Source organism: Parasteatoda tepidariorum, chromosome 11 (genome assembly GCF_982258835.1).
Source record: "Parasteatoda tepidariorum strain Cologne lab strain chromosome 11, Ptep-v5.0, whole genome shotgun sequence".
In the NCBI taxonomy this organism is placed as follows: Eukaryota; Metazoa; Arthropoda; class Arachnida; order Araneae; family Theridiidae; genus Parasteatoda; species Parasteatoda tepidariorum.
The window spans coordinates 61690511-61714926 of record NC_141765.1 but is presented as its reverse complement, the minus strand read 5'-3'; the positions used below and the strand labels follow the sequence as shown (position 1 = coordinate 61714926).

General features: G+C 27.1%; 1 protein-coding gene across 1 annotated transcript in view; it reads left to right on the top strand.

Annotated features, from left to right (window-relative positions):
• Positions 1-24416, top strand: part of LOC107446646 (uncharacterized) — a 222840-nt gene that overhangs the window by 62192 nt on the left and 136232 nt on the right. Inside the window, exon 2 of the mRNA XM_016061338.4 lies at positions 20011-20255. Within this exon, the coding sequence (XP_015916824.3) occupies positions 20022-20255 (234 nt within the window). The 5' untranslated portion in view covers positions 20011-20021. The remainder of the gene's footprint in view (positions 1-20010; positions 20256-24416) is intronic.

The window sequence follows — 24416 nt, the reverse complement described above, 5'->3', positions numbered from 1 at the left end:
CCACGCTTGCAACTGCTTTACAAGAGCAATGGCTCTCACTTCCTATTGAACTGATAGACCGCATAATTGAAAGCATCACACATCGCTGTTTGTGCTGTATTGCTTCTAGAGGCAATCATATTCCATATTAAAGGTACTTTTTCTATTGCAAACCGATACTTCCAATTTGTTTATTTTATACATGTGCTAATTTCTATACTACTATTAATGTCTGATAATTTCTTTTTATGTTGTTTAATACCTTACTATGTGTCGTATATTGTGGGTAAGTTTCATAAAATTCCATGTGTAATTTCTTGAGTTATCGCGATTTTTGTGAATTTTCCTTAATTTATGATAACCAGTGTACTTGGAAAGTGTTAACTATTTTTTGTAATCATGAATTAAAGTGTCAACATATTAACACATACTGTTCATCCACTGGGAAATCTATGCCCAGTAAAGGAACATGCCTATTCCCTCACTGGTTAGAAGTTGTTTTTCGTATTTTTAGCATACTTTTGATGCGGAACATCACTTTAAGGTAGAAGAAAATTAAATTTTATCTTTTATTTTCATTAACTTAGAAAAAAAACCAGTAAAGGAACACTTATTCCTTCACTGGTTTTTCATCGCTTGGTGATCCAGTGAATAAACACCCCCTTATCTCAGTACTTTATTATGCTATGATGCTTAAAAAAAATAAAAAATAACTTCAATAACTTTATTTTGAATTCTCCTTTTTACAGTGAGAAAAACGAAACTATTACATGCAATTAATTCCACTTCAAACATATAAGTACAAACACTCACCTTATATTTTTTTCAAAGAAACAAGATGTTGCAGAGATAATAACAAATTCAAAATTTTTTCCAGAGAAGTCTATTTGACCAGGTAATCCAAAACATCGCTAGATGACTTCCTATTGTTTGGCAGTAAGCTATTGTTACCAATCAATCTAAAGAAAAACTTTTAAATTCTTATTTTTAATCAATATATATGAAATGTTCCTTCACTGGGTAGTGCTTCTTCACTGGTTGGTTTATCCTATCTTAGAGTTTTTTTTATTAATTTCATGATGCATGTATAAAAAGTTGTTGCAAAAGTACATTTAGTTAAAAAATCAATAAAGTTAAAAATTAACCTTAAAATTAAAAATTAATATTAATTTAAAGAAAAATATCTTTACTGATATGACAAAGCCGGAAAAAACACATGTTTTATGCATTTTTCAAAAAGCGGGAACAGGTAAATGTAAGGAAGTTTAAAAAATACTGAATTTTCAGACATCACAGTTTCTGAAAGATTATATATCCATTTTAATTTCAAAAATGACATTAAATGTACTAACGAAGATTTTATTAATTTAATAATACATAAATAATAATCACGAAAATACATAAAGTTGGATTTTTAAGGTAATTTTTTTAAAAAAAATTCCCCAATTACAGATATAAATAAAAGTCTGTAAAAGCAGCTATAAAATTTTCTGGTTCATTTTACGGTTTAAAGTACCGGCACTTTGGGTGCATCATCCGTGAAATCCATTTTACCATCAAATCCATTTTTCCGAAAAATATTATACCGTAATTATTTCAGTAATATTTGTTTAATGAGAGTGTTTCAGTAATTTTACTGTAATTATTACTGCAAAAATTACAGTTCGTCTGATTTTTTGCTCAGTGAAATGCTCTGGTAAAAGTGGATTTTACAATAAAAAGTGCAGGTAACCTGACCTTACTTTTTACCGTAATTTGGTCTGTAATCTTTTACAGGATACCTACGCCTGCAATATATAAGTATAAATGATCGAGGAGATCGGGAATAAAATGGATGAAAATGTTTCTATCCTAAAAGAAGAAAGAGTGTTGCAATTTAAAGTTTCGCAATATTCATAAAATCTAATTAAAGTAAAACATAAAATTAAGATAAATAATTGATTTAACTTTAATTAAAATAAGTCTAATTAACATAAATAATTGAATAAGAATATTTCTTTTTAAAGTATATGACGTCTAACATTAGAAATTAGTTATTGTAGGTTGATGTTAAGGTTTAGTAGGTTTATAGTGTACTATTTTACAGAAAGACGTAAACTTAAGCTTTTGATATTCGCCATAAATAAAAATTAATCCACATAAACTGGACCACGGAAGTCGTAAAAAATGACTTTTGTATGTTAAAAGATTATAAATTATATGTTTGAGCTAATTTTTAAAATGCTGTCTTGATCTTTGTAAAGTTAGTGTTATAGGTAGGTCTAAATATGTTTAATGATAAATTAAATACTTTATGTGAGTTGAGGGATAAGTTTTCCAGAAAATGTACTAAGTCTTAACTTAATGTTATATATGAAATCGGAAAGCAAAGAACTATTGCTTTTATAAGTTTAAGTCGTTACATGAAGATTGAGCTTATTGCCATTAAAAAAAGAGAAAGAATTGGAGAATTTTTTTTTTCAAAGAGCACCTAGACCTAATAATTTATTGATACATTGTTGATAGAGAATTATTATTTACTTTGTTTTGTAGATCTTGCTTGAGATAATAGTCAAGAATGAATAAAATTTTTTTAACAGACATATGGACTTATTCTTACATCCTGGGTCCCTTAATTATGCCATTTCACTCTGAGAAAAATTCTAGACTAAATTACGGCATAAAGTATCAGCACTTTGGGTGCATCATACTTAGAATCCACTTTTATCGTAAGATATCACACCGTAATTTTTACAGTAACATTTATTTAATTAGAGATGTTCAATGATTTAACTGTAATTATCGTAAATTTTACAGTATATCAGATATCAGATTTTTTGTTATGGAACATGCGAAAATGGATTTCACACTTTTTACCGTAATTGGATCAGGAATTTTTTACAGTGCAAGTTTCTTGTTTCCTCTTTCTAACTTTCTACAAACTCATTTCTGAACCATTAAATAAGTGTATACTTACTGGCATACTTCCCATAGCTATATGAAGCTTAAAGTTATTACTTCTTCAAAAGAAGCAGTGAAGTAAAGCTACCCTCAAATGGTATTTAAATGGCATAAGAGCCGGCATATATTGAATTAAAAGAACCTAAACACCTTGACATAATTGAACTTACTGAAAACTAAAGTTTAAGGATGATACTTTGTGTTGGAGGTGGCTAGGTTTTAGTTTAACGTGGTTAATACACTCAGATAAATCAGTTTAAGTTGAACAAATTTGTGGTTTTAAATATAATAAGGTATTAAAATTACTATGTTTCTGTTCAATTTGAACCATAGTATTGTGTAAAGACTTTTGAAAAGTGCAATAATATGATGCAACGTGGCATTATACTAATGCTTCATTAACTTTAAACAATACTGTTGCTCCAGACGCTGAAATTTTTTTAACAACGCTCTAGTAATGCTTCATAATTCGCAGTCGCGTTAGTAATACTTCACGTTTGATAGTCAGAAATACAGTAATGAGAGCAGCAAAACCATTTAAGGTTGAAAAAGAAGTTAAGAAGAATGCGCCGCAGAATTTGTATAACAGATTTTCTAGTGCGCATGAGAGAATGCAAAGTGAAAGTAAAGTCAAGCTAAAAAGGATGCGTTCACAATACAGCTATACAAAGTAATGGTATATTTTAGTGGTAGAAGTCACCTTCTACCATTATTTTACTCTAACTTTAAAAATAGCTACATGGATGTCACTAGTCGTAACTCTTCATTTAACTCTGATCATTTCATCAACAGCAGTGATGGATTCACGGTAGTTCATAGCGCTCTTCTACTCTGGATTTTAACAGATTCGTTATTGATGTGTGCACTTTCAGAAATAAAGCTCTACATTTTGACGATTCACCAGTTCTTAAGTAGTATTTCGTAAATTTTGAGAATCATTTCGTCACAAAATCACGTGAGTTGGGACAAAGCGCGAATTCTCAAATATGTAACAAAAATGCGTCATCAACTTTAAGACTCATCATAGTGCATCATGGAAGACTGTAAATTACAATGACGAAACTAGAATAAAGTCGACACAATCGAAAATAAAGTCGACGAGTTTACCCGACTGGAATGGATGGTAGTCAAGTAGTTGGCCTCGTACTCGGAAGATCCCGGGTTTGAATTCCGTTTCGTGTATGGGTGCCATTTATCGCTCTGTTTGATCTGTCCTTGTTGTGGTGTGGCACGTTCAATTAATTATTAGAAAAGTTAGATTCATTAGGTTCATTACATGAAATTTTGCTTAGGAGTTAGGTTCTACGAGTTTTATTTTTCTTTCGAAGAAACAAAACGGAGAAATATTTTTTTAAATTTCGATGAAATTCGTCTCCTTGAAAAAGTGACGCGGTTAAATAGTCACGTTTAAGAAATTTTTGCTCGAAGCTTATGCTAGGAAGCGGTTTTGTCAAAATCGAAGAAAATTTCGGGATAATCGAATATCGATTTTTTTACTGTGCACTCTTCACGAAAAAATTTTACGCCGTTTTTTTTTTCACAGCTATTTTTCCTAAACAGTGTTTACCATAAATAACAAACATTAGACAATAAATGTCAGCATTATTCTCAACTTCTGACCTAAATTATATCTTCTGTTTCTAAATTATATCCTTGAAAGGTGGTTTTGATATCGCTATTCTCTGATGATATCTCACGTGTTCATCTTTTATTGGAAAATCAAGCATGAATATTATTAGAAAGTTAGTTCAAAAATGAATAATATCTTTAAATCAGTTTTACTAAAACGATTGGTTTTAACGTTTTGAACTAAATTTTTTTCTTAAAATGAGCCCACGAATGATTGGATACACTATTTATTTGAGTTAAGAAGATTCCATAGTGTATTATTTACTTTACAAAATACAGCTAAAATTTTCTTTCGCTAAATATGTAAGTAGATCGTAAAATTCCTTTTTTGCAAACAAAATATGAGTGATTTCTTTTTTTATTTTATTAAGATTTTCTATAGCGTTAGGAAGGAATATGTATGCAAACATAAAAATAAATTTGAGATAGAAGTGTCATGAAACATAGTTTATTCCTTCTTTTATGGTAAGCCAAAATGATGCTTTAAAATGAATTTATTACATCACTTCAGTGAACTGAAATGTTCTTCAGAAAATATATGTTCCTTTCTAAGTACAAAATAGAAAACTTTATCTTTTAGAATAATAAATAATAGTTGTTGAGGCTTCAGTATATAGTCACCATGGAAAAGACTTAGCAATGTAGTTATGGATTTGGTTTAGCTGTTTTATTGATAGAATAATGAAGGTTAAAAAGATATGTTACGAGTGATTGTCTTTATCCTAGCAGCCCGGATATCCGGTTGTACAGTAAAATCCGAGTAGGCAAGTGCAATGTGCCAGACTATAACAGAAAAATATTACGCATATAAAAGTCTATTTAAATAGTTTCTCCACGTCTTACCAAACGATGAATTTTATTTTATCACCATATCTTATCGTAAAGTCTTTCTTTATACCAAAAATATATTTTCCTAACCATATAAAGATAACAAAATCGCTTTTTTAAATATTTTTATCAAATAAAAGTAAAATTTTTTTTCTTCAGGGAACTATAGGAACTATATATCTGAAACTTAAAAGGGATAGTTTAATGTTTTTTAAAAATTATAATAATCTGCAAGCATTTTTAATTAAAAATACATGATAGGGTTGTAATTTAGATCAATTATAACTTCTTATTTTTTTATGTCATGTTTTAATGTACTTATTCAAATGGCTGAACTCACTCTCGCTGAAGATAGCTGAAGACACTCTAGGGATAACACTTATTTTGTGTTTTTTTTCTTTTAAATATTTTGATTGATTGAATTTGAATATTCATACAATTTAAACATATTCCTAATTCTCTCCGAGCTTTTTATTTTAGACACAACTTAAAATGCGTGTTTAAGAAAATGGACATAGCTCGAAATGCTTGTTTAAGAAAATAATCATGGTACAATACGCGTGTTCTCGAAAATGAACATAACTTGAAATGAGTGTTTATGAAAATGAGCACAGCATCTCAAAAAACTTGTTTAAAAAAATGGAAACAGCTCAAAAGGCGTGATTACGAAAACTGACATAGCCAGAAAGGCGTTTTTTCACTGTTAAAAACAAATTAACAACAAATCGAGAATTTTTGAATTTACTTTTCCTTACTTTTTTAAAAAATAAGCATAATCACTATTGAAAGAAGTTCCGGATAAGAGGAGTCAGAGGTGGGAGGGATAGGTATTTTACATATGCTCCTTTTCCTGCACTCTCTTCCTATTCAAGACATTAAATGATAAAGTGGGTTTTAAAAATCTAAATTTGTATAACGCAAATTCAATACTACTTTATAAAGTTATAGGACTCGTGACAAACTAGTAAAAACAACTGTTTACATTTAAAACTTTTTTAACGAAGAATAGTTTAAGAAAAAGAACTAAGTGATTTAGGCAAATGAGCAGCATCAGATTACGAATTTATTTGGCACCATATGTGTATTTTATTAAAAAAAATCTCATGCGAGAATTTTGAAAAATAGAATTAAATACTGTCTTAATTTTTAAAAACATTTTGATCTGTGTATCTGTGATCATAATAATAAGAAAAAAATTATTTAATTTATTACAATAATATAAATTTAATTAAAAGAAGCATTCGAAATAGCTAATCGTTGTAATTTAAATTTTTGGCTTAAATAAGGAATCAATCATTCATTAGCATCCCATCCTTCATAGGGTGACTTATTTAAAAGTCAGAGTCTGCACATATGGATAGAAAGCCGTTTATATACTTTATCCTTCATTCATACATCCTTTCATAATTTTAAAGTCTACACGTATTACCTGCATTCATCGGGGGTGACTGTTCATAAACCAGAGCCCATTCCATTCTTACAAAATAATAATAATAATAATAATATATATATATATATATATATATATATATATATATATATATAAATATCCATATCCATACATAAAAATAGTAGTAAAAATTAAAAATAAACTGCTTATTATACTGGACAATTAAAACAATTAAAGTTATTTTAAGAGGCTACAATAAATTAAGAAGTTTACTTAAAAAAGGTTTTAACTAATCCAGTATAAAAGGTCATACATACAAACTTTTCCCTCCAGTGGCTTTAGGAATAGCTTATCATAGTTAGTTCCTACCTTAAAAAGTAAATCAGAGCTCATTCTAAATGCAGGAAAATTAAATAAATAAAAAAATGCACCAAGTTTTTTAAAATATTTTTAAAATAAAATTTAAGAAATGAACTGGGAAAATGGCTATGAATTAAATCGCTTTCATATTTATCAGTATCATTTAAAAACTCGTAATAGTTAGAATTATTTCTGTAAATCTTATGAATTTGATTGGTACTAATACTAGAAAAAACCTTATTAGCTAAGTTAGAATTAAAATCAAAGCATTTTTTAATTGGAAATTAAAATCATTCCTTTTGTCAAAAAGTTTAAATGACATTTTACTATCTTCATTAATATTAAGAGTTAAATCTAAAAAAAATTGCTAAGAATTACTATAATTATTGTAATTTTGTAATTTCTATCATTATTATAATTTCTAATTATATTATAACAAGAAAAAAATTACATCTATGTATAATTATATATATATAAATAAATACAAGAAAACACGAAGAAAGTTAAGAAAAACAATAAGTTTCATTTATTGCGCTTAAGCTGCAAGTAAACAGAACTCATTAGATAAGTTCAACGAAGAATAAAACAAAGAAAAATAAAAGACATATGAAAAAGGGGGGGAAATAATAAGTAAAAAATAACAAACAACAGTTTATTAAAAATAATAATAAATAAAAAAATTTTTAAAAAATTTATATATATATATATATATATATATATATATATATATATATATATATATATATATATATATATATATATATATATATATATATATATATATGCAATTTTTTTTCTTGTTATATATAAATGTAATTTTTATTTTCTTGTAATAATATAATTAGAAATTATAATAATGAGAGAAATTACAATCTACTTTAATGGGTTTTCATGGGTTTCATGAGCTTAAGTAAAACATAAAACGTTCCCATAAAACAAGATTGTTTTCATGGGAACGACTCATATACGAGAGTTTATCGCTTTGTTTATTTCCAGAAAAAACTGAAAAAATATTGGGTGTATTGAAATTATTGAGCTGTTCTATATGCCATTATGTCATTTGTTGTTTTAGATATCATAAACTTTAGGAGCTTCATTTACATTCATAGATTGCGCTATTTTAAGAGATCCATTTGCTATTTTTTTTTTTTTTTTTGCAATTTAGGGCGATTAATTCATTTCATTATTTATTTTCGAAACATTTCCTTGTTTACGAATTAAGAAAATGTTTTGTAAAATGTCTTTAATAAATTGTAAGTTTGTTTATTTAGTAATCAGAAAAAACACGAGAGATAAAACATTCGTTAGCGTGCTTTTTAAACGACTTTCGTCGACAAATATTTGGCAAATTTGTTTGTATTCATGTGGAAAAGGAGATTGTCAAAAAAAATTATGCTTCATTCTCTCAATTTTTGAAATAATTTTTAAAAATTGCTGTTAATTAATTTTGTTATTTTCAGGGGAAAAGTGAATTTTTAAAGAGTTTTCTCATTTTTTTAAGATTTTTCAAAAAACATAAAAAATCATCTTTTTGAAGTTCATTTAATACGGGAAAGTGTAATTTAAGCTTAAAGTATATGCCTAAATTTAGAAATATTTTTTTCTGATATATATTTATAAAGTTACGTGGCTTTAAAATTTTGATAACTGAGGTCTCTAAAAATTACTTTTTTTTTTAAAAACCTTAAAGCTCCATTTTTTAGAAAAAATATCTTTTTAAAGTTCATTTAATACGGGAAAGTGCAATTTGAACTTAAAGTATATGCCTAAATTTAAAATTTTTTTTTTCTGATATATATTTATATAGCTACGAGGCATTAAAATTTTGCTGACTGAGATCTCTAAAGATTACCTGGATTTTAAATCCTAAAAGCTCCATTTTTTTAGAAAAAATATCTGGAAATAATACCTAGAATATTTTTAAATTTTTTTGATATTTTAGGATAGGCGAAACTTCTCCCGTTAGGTTTGACTGGCTGAGCGTGAAAGCGTAAAATATTGTTTCCACAAAGAACAATTTTTAAAGTTTCTAAATTTAGAATGTTGCACCCCTATTCTAGACAAAAATGACTAGTGATTCAACAATGGATATTTTCTTTGAACACAACTTATTTTGCTTGGCAATCCATGGTCTAAACTTATAAGGATCGTATTTTCTTTTTCATACGGTTCTGTAAAAAATCCAAATTTCATTTTTTCACTAGTCAATGTCAATTCTATTTAGAATAATTGCAAAACGATTCAGTAAGATCATTGAATTCAAGAACAAATAATGCCTCATAAACCGTCATACTATTGTAACAATTCTATTATGAAAAGCTTTCTTTTCTTCCGTGTCGCATTCTGAATTTTCCAATTTTGACGATATTAAGAAAATTTGTGTTTGCAATAATGCTTGTATTTTACCAAATGCAGTATGTTTGCATTTATATATTCAGTATTTTAGAAATATTCATTTTAGTTCAAAGTTTTTAAAAAATAATTATCCTGCAGACGCATGAAATCTCTGATAATACCTATATGTAGCGAACTTTTAATAATCGTGCAGCTTTTTGTGGACGATAAAACTGAAACCCTCGTGGTTTGCAACCAGTTTGAAGTGGAAATATTTAATTTAAGAACTCTTTTGAGAGTTCACAATTTTTTTTATGAAAAGAGAAACCTAAATAATTTTATTGAAAATTTCTTAAAAAATTAATTTGCTATTGTATTATACTATTTAGGAAGATATAAAAGTTCGGAAAAGTAGCGAATCAAATTTTACAATTAGTTTTTAAATAATTTACTAACACGAAAACTTATTACTGTTTTAAATTACTTTATGCATGAAATTATCTTAGGGTCATTAATGCATGCAACAGTTTTTTGATTTATGTAATTTTTTAATTAGCTGCATTAACAATGTATTAAAGGTGGAGAATGTAATTTCTGGAAACAGATGGGCTGATAAATTAACTAAAAGGGGAATTCTACAATAAAATAATAGCTAAGTACTATTCACATGAATTTACAGAAAAGTGGAAAATGATCTGAGAAAAGTTTATGACCTGAAATTACTTATTTATAGAAGTGAGGGGGATTAGATATTCCAGATTCTCCCAGAATTCTATTCTAGTATTCAGATCCATTGCAGTTATGCGGAATTTCGTTCGAGATTGGACATGATTTTCTTGCTAAATATCCGCATCGCATTGGTATATATGATAGTCCCTTGATTATTTTGAGAAACCAGGATTGGACACAGATCATTTGCTTAAATGTTTTTCGTTGAGAAACAGTCGATATTGCTGGGCTAGAGAATTGATTCAGTTCTCATTCAATGACTAAATTATTTTTCTTGAAAGCCGTTATAAGTTATTTCCTTTTATTACGAGTTTTATTACTGTTTATGTCCTTCTGTAATTTTACTTTTTAAGCTGCGGTATCATGCATTTTTATTGCATGGAAACCAATTATGCATAATAAAGCGCTTTTGTAATAAAAAATTTCCGTATGCAATCATTGTTACACGACTTCATCCCAACATCAATGATTAAAATTTTTAAATAAATTTTTCTGATGTCTCACAATACTGGAAAAACTTGTATTTTAGGTGAATTTTTTTTTTAAAATTAAAAGCATTAAAATTTATGAGGAATAGTTTTTTTACTATTTCATGACTAATGTTTTTAATGATCCTTTAAGGCAATAATTAATGTCCCTCTTTCAAAACATAAAAATAGCAACAATGTAAGGAAAATTTTAACAACTTTTTTGCAACGTAATTAATTTCTTGCCTAGTGCTCTGTTATCTCGAGTTAAATTTATTATTTTGGACATGGTTATTTCCAACAGATAACCAATGAAATATATTCTGTTTTATTTAACTAGCAGTTTTAAATAAGATTGTCATGCTTAATATTTTGTAATAAGTGAATTTTTCTTAAAATAACTTATAAAATATTTTTTAAAATAATATAGTCAAATAGAGTCACCATGAAATGAATAATTACTTCCATATAATGCATATTTGTTTCATATTATAAATTTTGTGATGAATTGAATTATGTTAAAATCTTTAATACTTCAATGCAATGAATAATGCAATGACTTTCGTATGATAATATTAAATAATGTAATGAATAATGCAATGTAAAGACTTCTGTATGCAAATAGTATTATGTTTAAATGAAGAATTACTTCCCATATTAAAAAATATGGAATAATAGATTGAATCGTTATTTCTTATAATGGATGACAAAATTATAAATTTAAGTGGTTATTAATAGCTGTATAATGTCTAGCAATAAAATTGAATTTAAATAATAGTTTTCGTGTCATTAAAGTGAATATAATTAATAGTTAATGAATCTAATTAATTTCTTCTAGATTATATTCTTCTACAATATATTCTTTATAAGATTACTATATTAATAAAAGCTTGAACATAGCACTAATTTAATACTTTTTTAAATCTTTTTAACAAATTTTAAAATACAAAATAACAATGATTTATAAAGCAAAATCTGAACTGAAAAACAAAGGAATTTAAAAGATATATTTTTATCGAAAAATCAACTCAAAAAACAATAGAAACAATTTCCCTTTTCGAAAGCAATTTAAGATTTATCCAAGTAATCTTGAATTGCATCCAAATATTTCCAACACGTTCATAAACGACTGCAAACTTTGATTAAAATGAATAAATATATTATTTTACTAGTGGGAATGAGTTTCTACTTATTATTTTTATGTTACAGTAATCAAAAGGAAACATTAAAGAGAACTTTGTCTGGGAAAGATTGACCAATCTTATAATACATTTGGAATTCCTTTTCATCTGCATTAAATTGCTTTTTTTCACACATAGTTAAAACGAAACTTCTAAATTTTTTGCCTTTTGAAACTCACCATAGAAAATTCAAATGCTTGTTTGAGCATTAATTAAACATTAATAATTAGAAATTTTATAGACACTTTACTTCATCAACTGTTGAACTTGCTCATTCATATTTATATACTCTCAGAATATTTATGTAACGTTAAGTTGGGACATTTATTATACTGTCGGCAAGTTAACCCCCTTAATGGTTGTATAATTAGGAAAACGGTTATAAAAGTGCCTATTTTTTTATTCAAGAAAATTATATAAAACTAACAATGTATTCATTTTTAATTTTTGGGTAAATTTTTAGCTTGAAATAATTATGAGTTAAAATAAACTATCTTTAAACACATTGCAAATATTCTGGTACTGCCAGCTAGGGTATAGATTGAGAAATAAAGATGATTTCGGGCATACGAAATATATTGTTTTTATCTTTTTGAAGTGTTACTTTTGAACCTTCCTGCCCAGAAATATCATGGGCATGAGAAATAGAGGGCGAAATTTCACCTCGTTATTTAGACGGGAGCGAGAAAGAAGAGGTTAAAGAAATGTTATGATGTAACAAATACTTTACTATCTAGAGCTAAATGTTATGTTTGGTCGTAATGAATATTTTGTTACCGGTAGGTTAGTGTAATTCTTAGCTTTGATGAATACATTACTATCGGCAAAGTTAATGCAACGCTTGACTGTGACGAATATTTTATTATTGGCTAAGTAATGTAATGTTAGACTTCAACGAAAACTTTTCCGGCTTAGAATTATACTGAAAAGAATCCATTGAGAACATGCAAATTTAGTTGAGTTAACTTGTCTTAAAAAGTGATAGAAATGCATCAATTTTAGAAAAACACACGTGATTTTATTTAAATGATCAAATGCAAATCTTATTGGGTAGGAAACTACGTCAAAAAAATTTTATTGTTTCATTTCCTTCAAGCAATTAAGCAGCATCACAAATATTAAATACAATCTATTGATTGAAAAACTCTCTAATACACACTTTCAAAATTAATCTTGTAAAAAATGTTAAAATTTTTTTAAAAAATTTCAATTTATTTTTGTACTTGGGAAAAATAAACCATGCTTATTTAGGCTTTAGATTTATATCTTTATATATTAAAAAAAGGTCTCTTTAATTCCGATACTGAGCTACAGAGGTTACCAGAAAAAATTTCAATTCAATTAAATATTTTACTAGTAAGGTAGCATTAGTATTCTAAAACTAATATCGATAATCCATATCGATCCAACTATATTAAGTATACATATCGATAGGTATACTTAAGAGGTTAAGGAGATGTATAAGGAATAGCATGCGTTTCATCCAACAGATAAACTAGTTTTAGTATTTTTATTTCCACCTTTTTAATGTGATTAAACTCGATAATTATTTCTCACATAAGTATTAATTAGCTACTCTTTCTAAACAAATCTTTTTATTTCGTTTTCTTAAAAAAAATCTAGCAGCTGTATAAAATGTGATGAATATGAAGCACCTGTATTTTACTAGAATCATTTCGATTTTAAATTAGTATGAAGAATCCAGACCAAATCAAAAAAATAATTTTTGATTGTATCGTCAATCCTTTTGAAATTATTTAAACATTTGCAACAAAAATATAAAAATTCCGGTAAAATTACCGTACTGTATGGTAATGACATTTATAATAAAAAGAACAACAGTTTTCTGGTATTAAAAATCATAATATACGGTATTTAAATCACTCACTTGGAATTTTTTTCATTCATATGGCAACGGTTAACCGGAAATTTTGGCTTTCAAAATTATAGTTCTTATTATCACACATCTGGAAAAAAAATGAAACTGAAAATTAAATTGCTCTAGGGTATCATGATAAAATTACCATATTTACCGAATTCTATCACGCATTTCAAAACCATATTTTATTGTTTTACAAAAATCATTGCCAAAGCACTTCGGTAAAAATTTCCGATGCTCCCATAGAACCAGAAACACGATAAATTCTACTATATTCTGGTAATTTCTTCCACACTTTTTTCTGAGTGTATATTTTGTTTTTAAAGTTTTACATTGAAAATTATAAGTTTGCTTAGCACTAGAAATACCAATGTTTCCCCTTTTTTTTTCGTATTCTTGTGTTACAGAAAGTGTAATATTTAGGGAAATATACTTTGAAGTGGCTTAAAAAAGTTAAAAAAATATTATTTTCAATATTATGTAATTCCAAAAAAATATTAACAAAATAAAATGCTGTTAAATTCACACAGTAAAAATACCGGATCAAATTACGGTAAAAAGTACTGTCTCTTTGTGTGCATCATCCGTAAAATACATTGTACCATAAAATTTATCTTCACCGTAAAATATTATTACGTAGATTTTGCTGCAATATTTAGTTAATAGAGTGATTTCATAGTAGTTATTACTGTAAAAATTACGGCATATCAGAATTTTTGAATGAATGAATTTTGCGGTAAAAAGTCCCAACACCCTGACTGCCGGTATATTTTCATGGTTCATGGTTGTCTTAATCTTATACTTTTCAGAGACGTCCACGTAACCTAAATAAAATATCATAAAAGTATATAGAGAAATTGACCAACATTTTCAGGAAGAATGTTAAAAATGTTTTTAAGAAAATTAACTTGCAACAGTATTATCAAATAATTAAAACAAATGTCACTAAATCACTTTCCATTTCCGATAAATATAGAACAAGATTTCTTTGCTACATTTTTAAATAACTTTTAGTAAATGATAAAATGTTGATAAAAATTGAAGTTTTAATAAAGTAATTTATAACAACATTGTGTTATGGAAGTTCGGAGCACAAATATTTCAAAATTTTCCATTGATAAAAAAATTGCTATGAACTCTTTTTTAAAAAGAAGTTAAAAACGAATTTTTTTAAAAAAAAGTTTAAATAATTTTATTTATTACATCAAAACGTAATATTTTCAAACATAGCGAAAATTAGAAATAGAAATACTTATAAAGGTTTACTTTTAAGACTTTATTAAATATATCGCTGTTTCACTGATTTGTACACATTTTTAGTTCATTTATTAAATTACACAACACCTAAACTTTTACAAACAATGCATGCATTCTTAGAAAAAGTGTTCCCAGATCTTACAAGTATCATCGTGATCTTAAAATATTACCATGATTTATTAATAGATATCTTGAAATATTTAACGTTGGTTTATTTTGAAATATCAAGTATATTTTAAACAGTCATTGAATTCTAGGAAAAAAAAATTGCGATTTATACAAGATCACATAATTTGACACTCATATCTTATCGTTCGTCAGAATGTACTTTCGAAAATAATTTACAAAAATGTCAAGCGAACACTCGTGGAGAAAGCAAACATATATTTTCTATGTTTAAATTTGTTGATAATTTTTTAACAAAAAATAAAAAATTTTTTTGTCCTCTTATTTTTAAACTACCGGATTGAAGTGAAACCGAATTATAATTTTAATTCCGATAGTACTGTAGAACAATGCAAAAATAAATATAAAACTTGCTCAACAGCCAAGCTTTTATAATGAATACATGCATTTTTCAGATAAAGTTCCCAGATAAGACAGCCCTTATTATTTAAAAACCGTTCTTAATACATATTTTCGAAACCATTAGAAAAAGTAAGGTTAAAAAAGCATACACATGGAAAAATTAATATTTAAACGTGGAAATAGCAAAAACGGCATCTTATCGAAATATTACCAACCATAATCGAAGTTATTGATTGATCAAAACACTTTATGTTGTTTGATTGTGGGATGAAGCACAGAGTGGCTGGAACTCAATTAATAACCTTCAAGTTTCAACCTGCATTCAAACAGGTTTTGGTGTTCTGTACACTCTCCCTCCTTACTCGTAATTTGTCAGATTTCAATTATCGTTATTGTCTTTTTTCTTTAAGTACTAATTTGCGATTCATAATATGCTTGTTTTTCCCCTTTATTTTTTATAAAGGGTTCTATTCTAAATATTAAGGTTTTTAAAAAAGTAAAGGTGGCAAGTATCGACCAACTAGTAAATTTTTATTTAGCAAAGCTTACGTAGAAGCGTAGATCATATCCTTTTTTGGGAAATTCTCTGTATTTTCGCTTAAAATAAGTGTTATGCAAACAAGTATAGTACTCTAAGAAAAAAAAGGATGGCCGAAGAATTTGGTAAAATGTATCGTGTTTCTGGTTCTATGCGTACGCCAAAAAGCTCGGAAATTTTTTACTTACGTGCTTTGGTAATGATTTTGGCAATATTAGCAATAAAATAACAATAAAATGTTTCAATAACATGTGATAAAAATTTGTAAATGAAGTAATATATTTGGTAATTTTATCACGATTCCATAAAGCATGGCATAAAAGGCTATTTATTAGGTTAAATTTCTTTTTCAGTTTTGTATTTTTTACTAAATGTGTGGTAATAAGAACTGAGATTATGAAAGTGAGCATTTTCGGTAAACCGTTATACAGTACTTCAATTTCATTAGATTTCTTTTCTCTGAGTAGTTTCGAATTCAAATATAGTCTGCAAAAATGTATTGTATTTTGTTTTATTTTTCTGAAACTAGTTTCTTATGCCAACTCTTCCCGAAAAGAAAAAAATAAATTATTGATTTTTATGGTTTCAGAAAAACTAAAATAGGAAATGCGAAACTGAAATCGAGTCTAAATAGAAACGTCTCCTATGACTTAACTATTCATGCCGAGGCAACGAAAGCTGACATTTTTTCCCTTTTTTATGAAATGTGGTGTAAGAATCAGTGTACAGATTACATTGTCACAAATTTATTTGTACAAAAAATTTACAGCAAGAAATTTGTATTAAATTGAAAGTGATAAAAATATTGCATTGTATAATATTACAATGTACATTATTGTAAGTTATTAAATTTAGTTTAAATAATAATAAAAATAATCGAAAAGCACGCACCCCCCAAGGAATTCACTGTTCTTTTTAAACTTTTACTATTTCTCGAAGCAATTTTTTAACCACTTACTTGGTTTATTATACTTTCTGAAAACTAGCTACATTAATTTTCACTCACACATTCATTTTCTATAGTTTATTATGAATAGAATTAGCTATTGCTTTGTTTCAAGAGTGACATTTTAAATAAAGAAATTCATTAGAATGTATCAATTACACTTTCACAATAACATAGAATCTCTCAATTTCAGAAAGAAGATTTGAATTCGAAGATTTACTCAGAAGATTTCTTTGCCATTAATTGATTTATTATGTGTTCTAAAAACTAACTACATTAATTTTCACTCACAAATTCATTTTCCATTGCTTATTATGTATAGAATCAATTATTGCTTTTGTTTCAGGGCTAACATTTTAAACAAAGAAATTCATTAGAATGTACCAATTTCTCTTTTAAAATAACATAAAATCTCTCCTTTCCAGAGAAAAAATTTTAGTGAGAAGTAATAAATGTAAAATTTATTTACCAAAAAACTGCTGTATAAATAATTACATTACTACTAGATCAAACATTACTACTAGACAGACTGAAATATTCGTATTTTAATCAGCATTATTTGCTAGTAGCATTTAAAAAAAATCATTTTTTATCTTTAGGTTGAATTGTTACGTAATTGTGATGAAATACGCAAAAAAAGTGAAATTAATTGCAAATGGATTAAATTTCGGCTCTGATTAAACTACCATATTTTCCACAAATTAACTGCTCCTACCCATATTTTAAAAGTCACCAATTTTAATACGTCAGATAAAAAGGTATGTTAATTCAGAAAAAGTATGTCTTTGCGTCTGAATTTCTAATTCCAAATTTAAATTTCAAAGTTTTTTTATTTTAATTTTTAGAGGGTGTAAATATTTTTTCATAGTTTCTAATTAAACAGAAATGGTTTTTAATTTCAATTTATCCTCAAGACTGACTTAAAATGTCTTATTCTGATGTAAGTTACCGTAGAGTTAATATCTGTATAACTTAGGTGTATCAGGAATTTATGAGCGACGAGGCGAGTTACAGTGAGGATCAGATTAAATATTTCCATAACTTAATATTAATTATAATAAATCCTGTATCATGGTGTAATAATTATAAATATTACATGGTAATTCCTCCAAATTTGATATTACAGTATATGATTTGTAAAAATATTTTCGTGCGTGTTAGCAACAAAAATCATGGCAACTACTTTACTCTAAAAGTGGTGTAGTGAAATAACAGATATAATTCTTGGTATAATTAATCACCAAAAACAGTTCTTGGTGTAAACGTTATACTATTTTTTTTAAACATTATTGTTATAATTGTATGTTCTCTTTAAAAAAAAAAAGCCTAAAATCATATAAACAAATTTTATTAAGTATATGAGATTAGTTCTAAGCTTATGCTTCGTTTGAAATTATTTATTTACTCTATCTGACAGTCAACAGAGTTTTAAATTTCGTACGTGAATGTTTTTTGTCAAAAGCAGAGAAAGTTTGCATAAACATAAGTTTCCTTAGCCAAGAAAATTCTAAAAAATTGCTTTTAATGTCTTTGTTCTATTGTTTTTATGATATTAAATGCCACATAACGAATAGATTTATAAAGGATAGATTTGGAATATTTTATTCTAAATAATTGTAATCGTGATGTGCAATCAATTTTAGAAATGGAGCAATTAAGCTAAAGAACATTTCAGAACAATTAAGCTAAAAGGGATATTTATGAAACGAATATTGCATCAGCAATATTGCATCAACATTTTTTCGTTGTCTCTGTTTAATGTAAAGCAGATGTTTCTTAGATATGATTAAAAATGACTTTTTTGAAATTTAATATTATAAATGTATGGTAAAAGATAGTGATTTACATTTCTATATAAATATTTTCTTGGATATTTTCAATGAAAATTGCTTTGATAACACTCTAAAAAAATTATTCTTAGAGTGTTAGCAAAGGATGTGTTATAAATGGATTTCCTTTTGTTTATAAATATTCTAAAACTTACTTTTGAGTAAATCAAACTGTCAGAAAAGCTATTAAAATGACTATTGTTTTAAAATGATTTTTTCTAATTATTTTCAATTTCGGAAATACGTTAAAGGGATTCAAGTAATATAGTTTTGACTAAATATTTTACTGAAATAAATACTATGCAAAAATTACTGACAACCTTTTTTAATAAACTTCTATTTAACGAATGGAGTTTATTTTGTAAAATAAATAAATAAATAAATAATTTATGAATAATATCACGCAATGAGAAAAAACCATGATTTAGTAAAAGTTATACTAATCCATTGCTTATGAGAATACAAATTAAAAAAAAAAAGAAAGCTTCACCACTGTCTTATTATTACAGAAGCATTTTTGTTTATGGAAAGCAAATACGTTTTTGTTTATTGAAAGCAAAATGTTTTTGACTTTCACTTTTTAATCAAATAAAATCATTAAAAATTCATAATTGCTTAAATGTAAAGAAAACTTATAAATACTATAAATGACTCTTAATTTTACGAAAAGATAATATTTATATAATGTATGTCAGGAAGTATAATTGCTTTAAATAAATGAAAATATTCTCCTCTCATTACATTATTAATCTTCTCATCTCAAATGTGAAGCTAGTAGTTATTTTAACGTCCACATTTTTAATTTAACTTACGAGTAAAGTGGACTTCGCACATATTCATATTGATATCATTAACATTTGAACAACAAATTGAGTATAACTAATAAGTTCTATTTTTATCAGCCATTACAAAAAGTCAACGATTTTTTGTAGGTTTCGGTTTTATAATTAGTACCTTGAGACTTGAAAAATTAATAATATTTGTCTCATAATTTACATTTTTAGAACTAAATAAATCTGGAAGCAGCATAATGAAAATCATCAAAATTTTCTGCATATTCTAAGCTTAACAATGCTAATATTATAGATATTTATTATAATAGATATTTATTATCATTGATAACACCTTTTGTGTTAGAGATGAAAATGAGCTAAGTTTATTATTTGGTATCATATTGAGTAAAATATATTTTTTAGGTAGTCTCAATATGACCGCTGCTTCTACAGCAGCTAGCAGCCTTCCTCCTGTACGGACATCTTGTCATGTACCACTTTCTCTGATGACATCAATAAGTGAAGAGACAATTGCACTTTGGTTGAAACTCGGTGCCTTAGAGAAGCTGGAGCAAGCTGTTTTAGATGGTTATGGTGATCAACTTTGCGGTAAAACTTCCAGAATCCCTCAGGTCAATAAATTCTTAAAACAAGTGCCACAATTTCAGGTAATTTCTTCGTTTAGTCTTCATATTAAATTAATTTTGTAAAATTACTTTAAAGCAAGATGGCACAAGTGGCTATGACAATAAGCTGACTATCTGTAGTTCTATGACAATGACTGGGATTTTATCCTCGGTAGAAGTTTAAAGTCAACCAAGATCGATAGTACAAGTATCAGACTTTCAGGAAAATAAAGACTGTCGGTGCACAGTTCTGACCAAATTGCCACCATCATGCCACTGGACTAGAAATTCAGGCGTCTTGACTTTCATGACTATTCCCCTTATTGGCTAATAAATGGATGTTGCTGGGTTGCTTTACTTTTTTAAAGTTATTTAAAAGTATTCAATATTAAAGGATTCTGACAATGACACTCGCCACTTGCAACTTTTAACTGTTAGATATTAAGCAAGCATCATGGAAATACTATTTGACTGTGTTTTAACATGCATAATGCAGACTTAATTTTTTATAAACAATTAGATTCGATTTCGGCTTTCAAATATAGTCAATCAAAATTAAATTTATTAAATACAGAATGATTACATTTAAAAAAAGCTTTAATGATGAATGTGTTAAGTGACATAAGAACACCTAATTCTAAAAGAAAAAGGAACTTTGATTTCTAGGTTTAAAAATATATAATGGAACTCTTTCTGTACCATATCGTAAAGTTTAATTTTCTTTTTTTGACAGTACTAAGGGAATAAATTATACCCAAGGGGTTAATATAGTTCAATTGCTCTTTTCCTCCGTCAAGAAGTTGCTATCTTCACGTCACCGAACTAAATATTTTCATTAAGGTTATTTTTTTAAACATTGTTGCGGTTAGAGAGCTTAGTACTGATTTTAAACAGTTATGTTAGGTTATGTTTAACATTCCTCATATTGGCTTCAACATATTTGGAAATATGTTTAGCGATGTTGCAGTATGGTGACTGATGTTAGAAACAGCTTCTTGCTGCTAATATACTGATTTTCAAAATATCACTAATATATAATTTAAGACAGTCATCTTTTAGATTTCTTAATTGCAAATAAAAATGAATATAAAATTTCGAAAAAAAGAAGTCAAAATTAGTTGCGCTGATACGCTAGTACAAAGCCCTCTAGCAATCATGATTTTAACATATAAAATAAGGCTTTCGTTTGAAGGTATTTGACAGTGAAAAATCATCTTGGTTATAGATTTGAACATCCAGTGTGCATAAACAGATACTGCCCGTAAAACATTCTAGTACGCTACAGTTATACAATAATAACGCAAATTAACGGAATTTTACAGTTTAACTTGGAGAACGGTCCTTGTCTATAAAATTTTATGGTAAATTGACGTAAAATTGTGCCTATTTTTTGAAAGTGTATGAGTTTACTCTCTGAGTAATGTTGGCTTACTGTTAACTTAGAATTTGGTGAATGACAGATTGAACGCTGTTTTGGAAGACAATACAAAGTTGATGAATGACTTCTTGTAATTCTCCTATAATTATAGAGTTCCCCCCCCCCCAGGATTTGTAATATGTAATTTTTGATATCTTAAGATTTTATAAGATGCTGTCGAATTTTTTTACTGCAGCTTCTAGTTTAGAATTTTTTAATCATATGTTTATTCCTGTTGTTTGCTAATATAATTTTCTTAAAAACTACAAAATATTTTCGCATTTTTGGAAATTTTAGAAACATATAATGTAATGTTTCAGGAAAATTACAAATTTCTTATATTGAAATTTAAGTCATCAATAAGTCTAAAAATTCAAATGATATATTTTAAACATTCATCTGAACTGCACAATTTGCATTCCATTCAAAAATTAAAAATCTACCCTGTTTTACCCCTTTACCCACAATACAAAAGCAACAATAAAATTAGAAAGAGAAGTATACCGTTCTTAGGAAAATCAAAACAACTTTAAAATATATCTTCATAGAAGATACAAATTAAAAAAAACTTAAAAAAGTTTTCTAACTGATTTATTTTGAATTCTATTTTAAGCACAATTTAATCGAAATTGAAACCTGTATACCCGTAAAAAACATTGTATAATGTAGTTTTTATGAACAAATAAGTTGAATTTGCTTCGACATCGATTTTTTTATTCTTTTAGTCCATAAATAGATAATTTAGAATTTTCCTTAACTTAATCAAATTGCTTTTTTGTTAGGATAATGTATCTTCGTTTTTCATTTTGTCAATAGAGTACCAAATAAATTAAAGCAGGAAAATGAACTCTATTATGGTTTGATAATTATCTTGAATGCTTCTTTTTACTCATGCATTAGCTTTTCAATACATTAATGGAAAAATGTTATTTGTTTTCTTAAAAACAATTTGAATTGTTATTGAAATAATTCTGAATTACTTTTACTTAATATAGATTTTCTCTTTGTATAGATAAAGTAATGCAAATTTTGTTTTTAACCAGATTTTGAATTAAATTTTGAGTTAAGAAATGCACTATTGAAAGTTAATTAGTTTTTCTGCATTAAAGAAAGGGAAAGAAAAGTTAAGTATGATAACTTTATAATAATTGTTGTGGTGTTTGTTTGATTCAGAAATAAATTTGTCAATGAAGGAATACTATTTGAGAAGAGTAAAATAATTTGAATTTGTGAGATATTTAATTTAGTTAAATATTTATTGCCTATTTTGATTCTGATTTTCATTAATAGTTTTGGAAAAAAGAAATGATAAAAACTATTTAGTATTTTTAAAGTGCCTTAAATTAAATAGTTGTATAAAGAGTATAAGATAAAGTGATGAGAAATTTCAAACCATTGACTTGCAGCTGGGATAAATTCATGGCAGAAAACTCATTTTTGTTGATTCAGCATTTTCATCACAAATTTATGTAGTTTTTGATAATGTCTCCCAAGTATTTTACGAAGTTCCTTCTTCACTCGTGCGTCATCTCTGTGCATTTCGGAATCTCACAATTTTTTATTTCAGTTTCAAACTGCTTGCACTTTATAATGGGAGGGTTCAGGGACTAGTGTTTCTGTTTATCAAGTAGTTTTCCCTGGGTCGATAACTGAGTATTTAGTAGCTAGCTCTGTTTTTTCCCTTCGTGTTGAATTCCTAAATCAATTATATAATAGATGTGTTGTGTTGGGGTCTAATTCATTTAATGAGCTCCCACGCAAAGTTAGTAATTTCCTCGATTAGATAAAAAACTCAGTCGGAGCTTTTATCAGGAAACCATTTTGTCAAAAAAGAAGACATTTACGTGAAATTCAAGCATTATTTTTTTTACAGTGTTTTGTAGTTCATTCCAGATATGATTACAGCATTTTCATTTCAGTTTTTGGGATTCTACAGTCTTTATTTGTAGATTTCCACTGGGTTTTAGAATTAATAAAAATTAACAAAAAGTATATATCATTCTATTTTGGTCTTATATCATAAACGTTACGAAAACTTTACATAAATAAAAATGTAATATATTCAGAAGAAATTATGAGAGCTAGTTAAAAATATTTTTGAAGGAAAAAACACTTCCAAACAATTACAAGTGGGTGGGTAAGTTAATAAAAGTTCTTCATTGATTTCTTCTTTTGTTCTTTATATAAGTTCCAGTGTTATAGTTAATTGAGCTACAGCACAGCCACTGACATAAATGGTTCAGTTCTGAGGTTTGTGGTTTCAATCTTGAATGTAGCAGGAAAAATGATGTTTATAAGAAGTAATATGAACATGAATCTTGTTACTGGTGAATTTCTTCAAGTTGGTAATGTGTATTAAAGTCAAAAGAGAGGTGCCACAGTCTTGGCGTTGTCTGAGACCACTTTCAGAACTTAAAGCAGAACTTAAGCTCAGAACTTAAGCATAAGTTTTAAGAATATGTAACAAAAAGAATATAAATTTTTGAATAAACTACGTCTTTTTAAAACGGATACCCCTTAAATAATCAACAAGAATGAAGTGAAATTAGTGTAAGAAAAAAAGCTGTAAATCTAAGAAAATTAACAGGTCAATGACTTTCAGTTATTGATTTACACAGAAAGGAGTAAAAGTTTACCGTGTTTCTTTCATAATTGCTAGATTCATTTATGAGCATGAAATTTATCTCATTTGTGGGAATATGCGTTAATATTTAAAAAAAAGGGTGTGCGTGATGAATCAAAATCTACGAATAATCGAAGAGATCACGAAAAGAATGGCAACATTG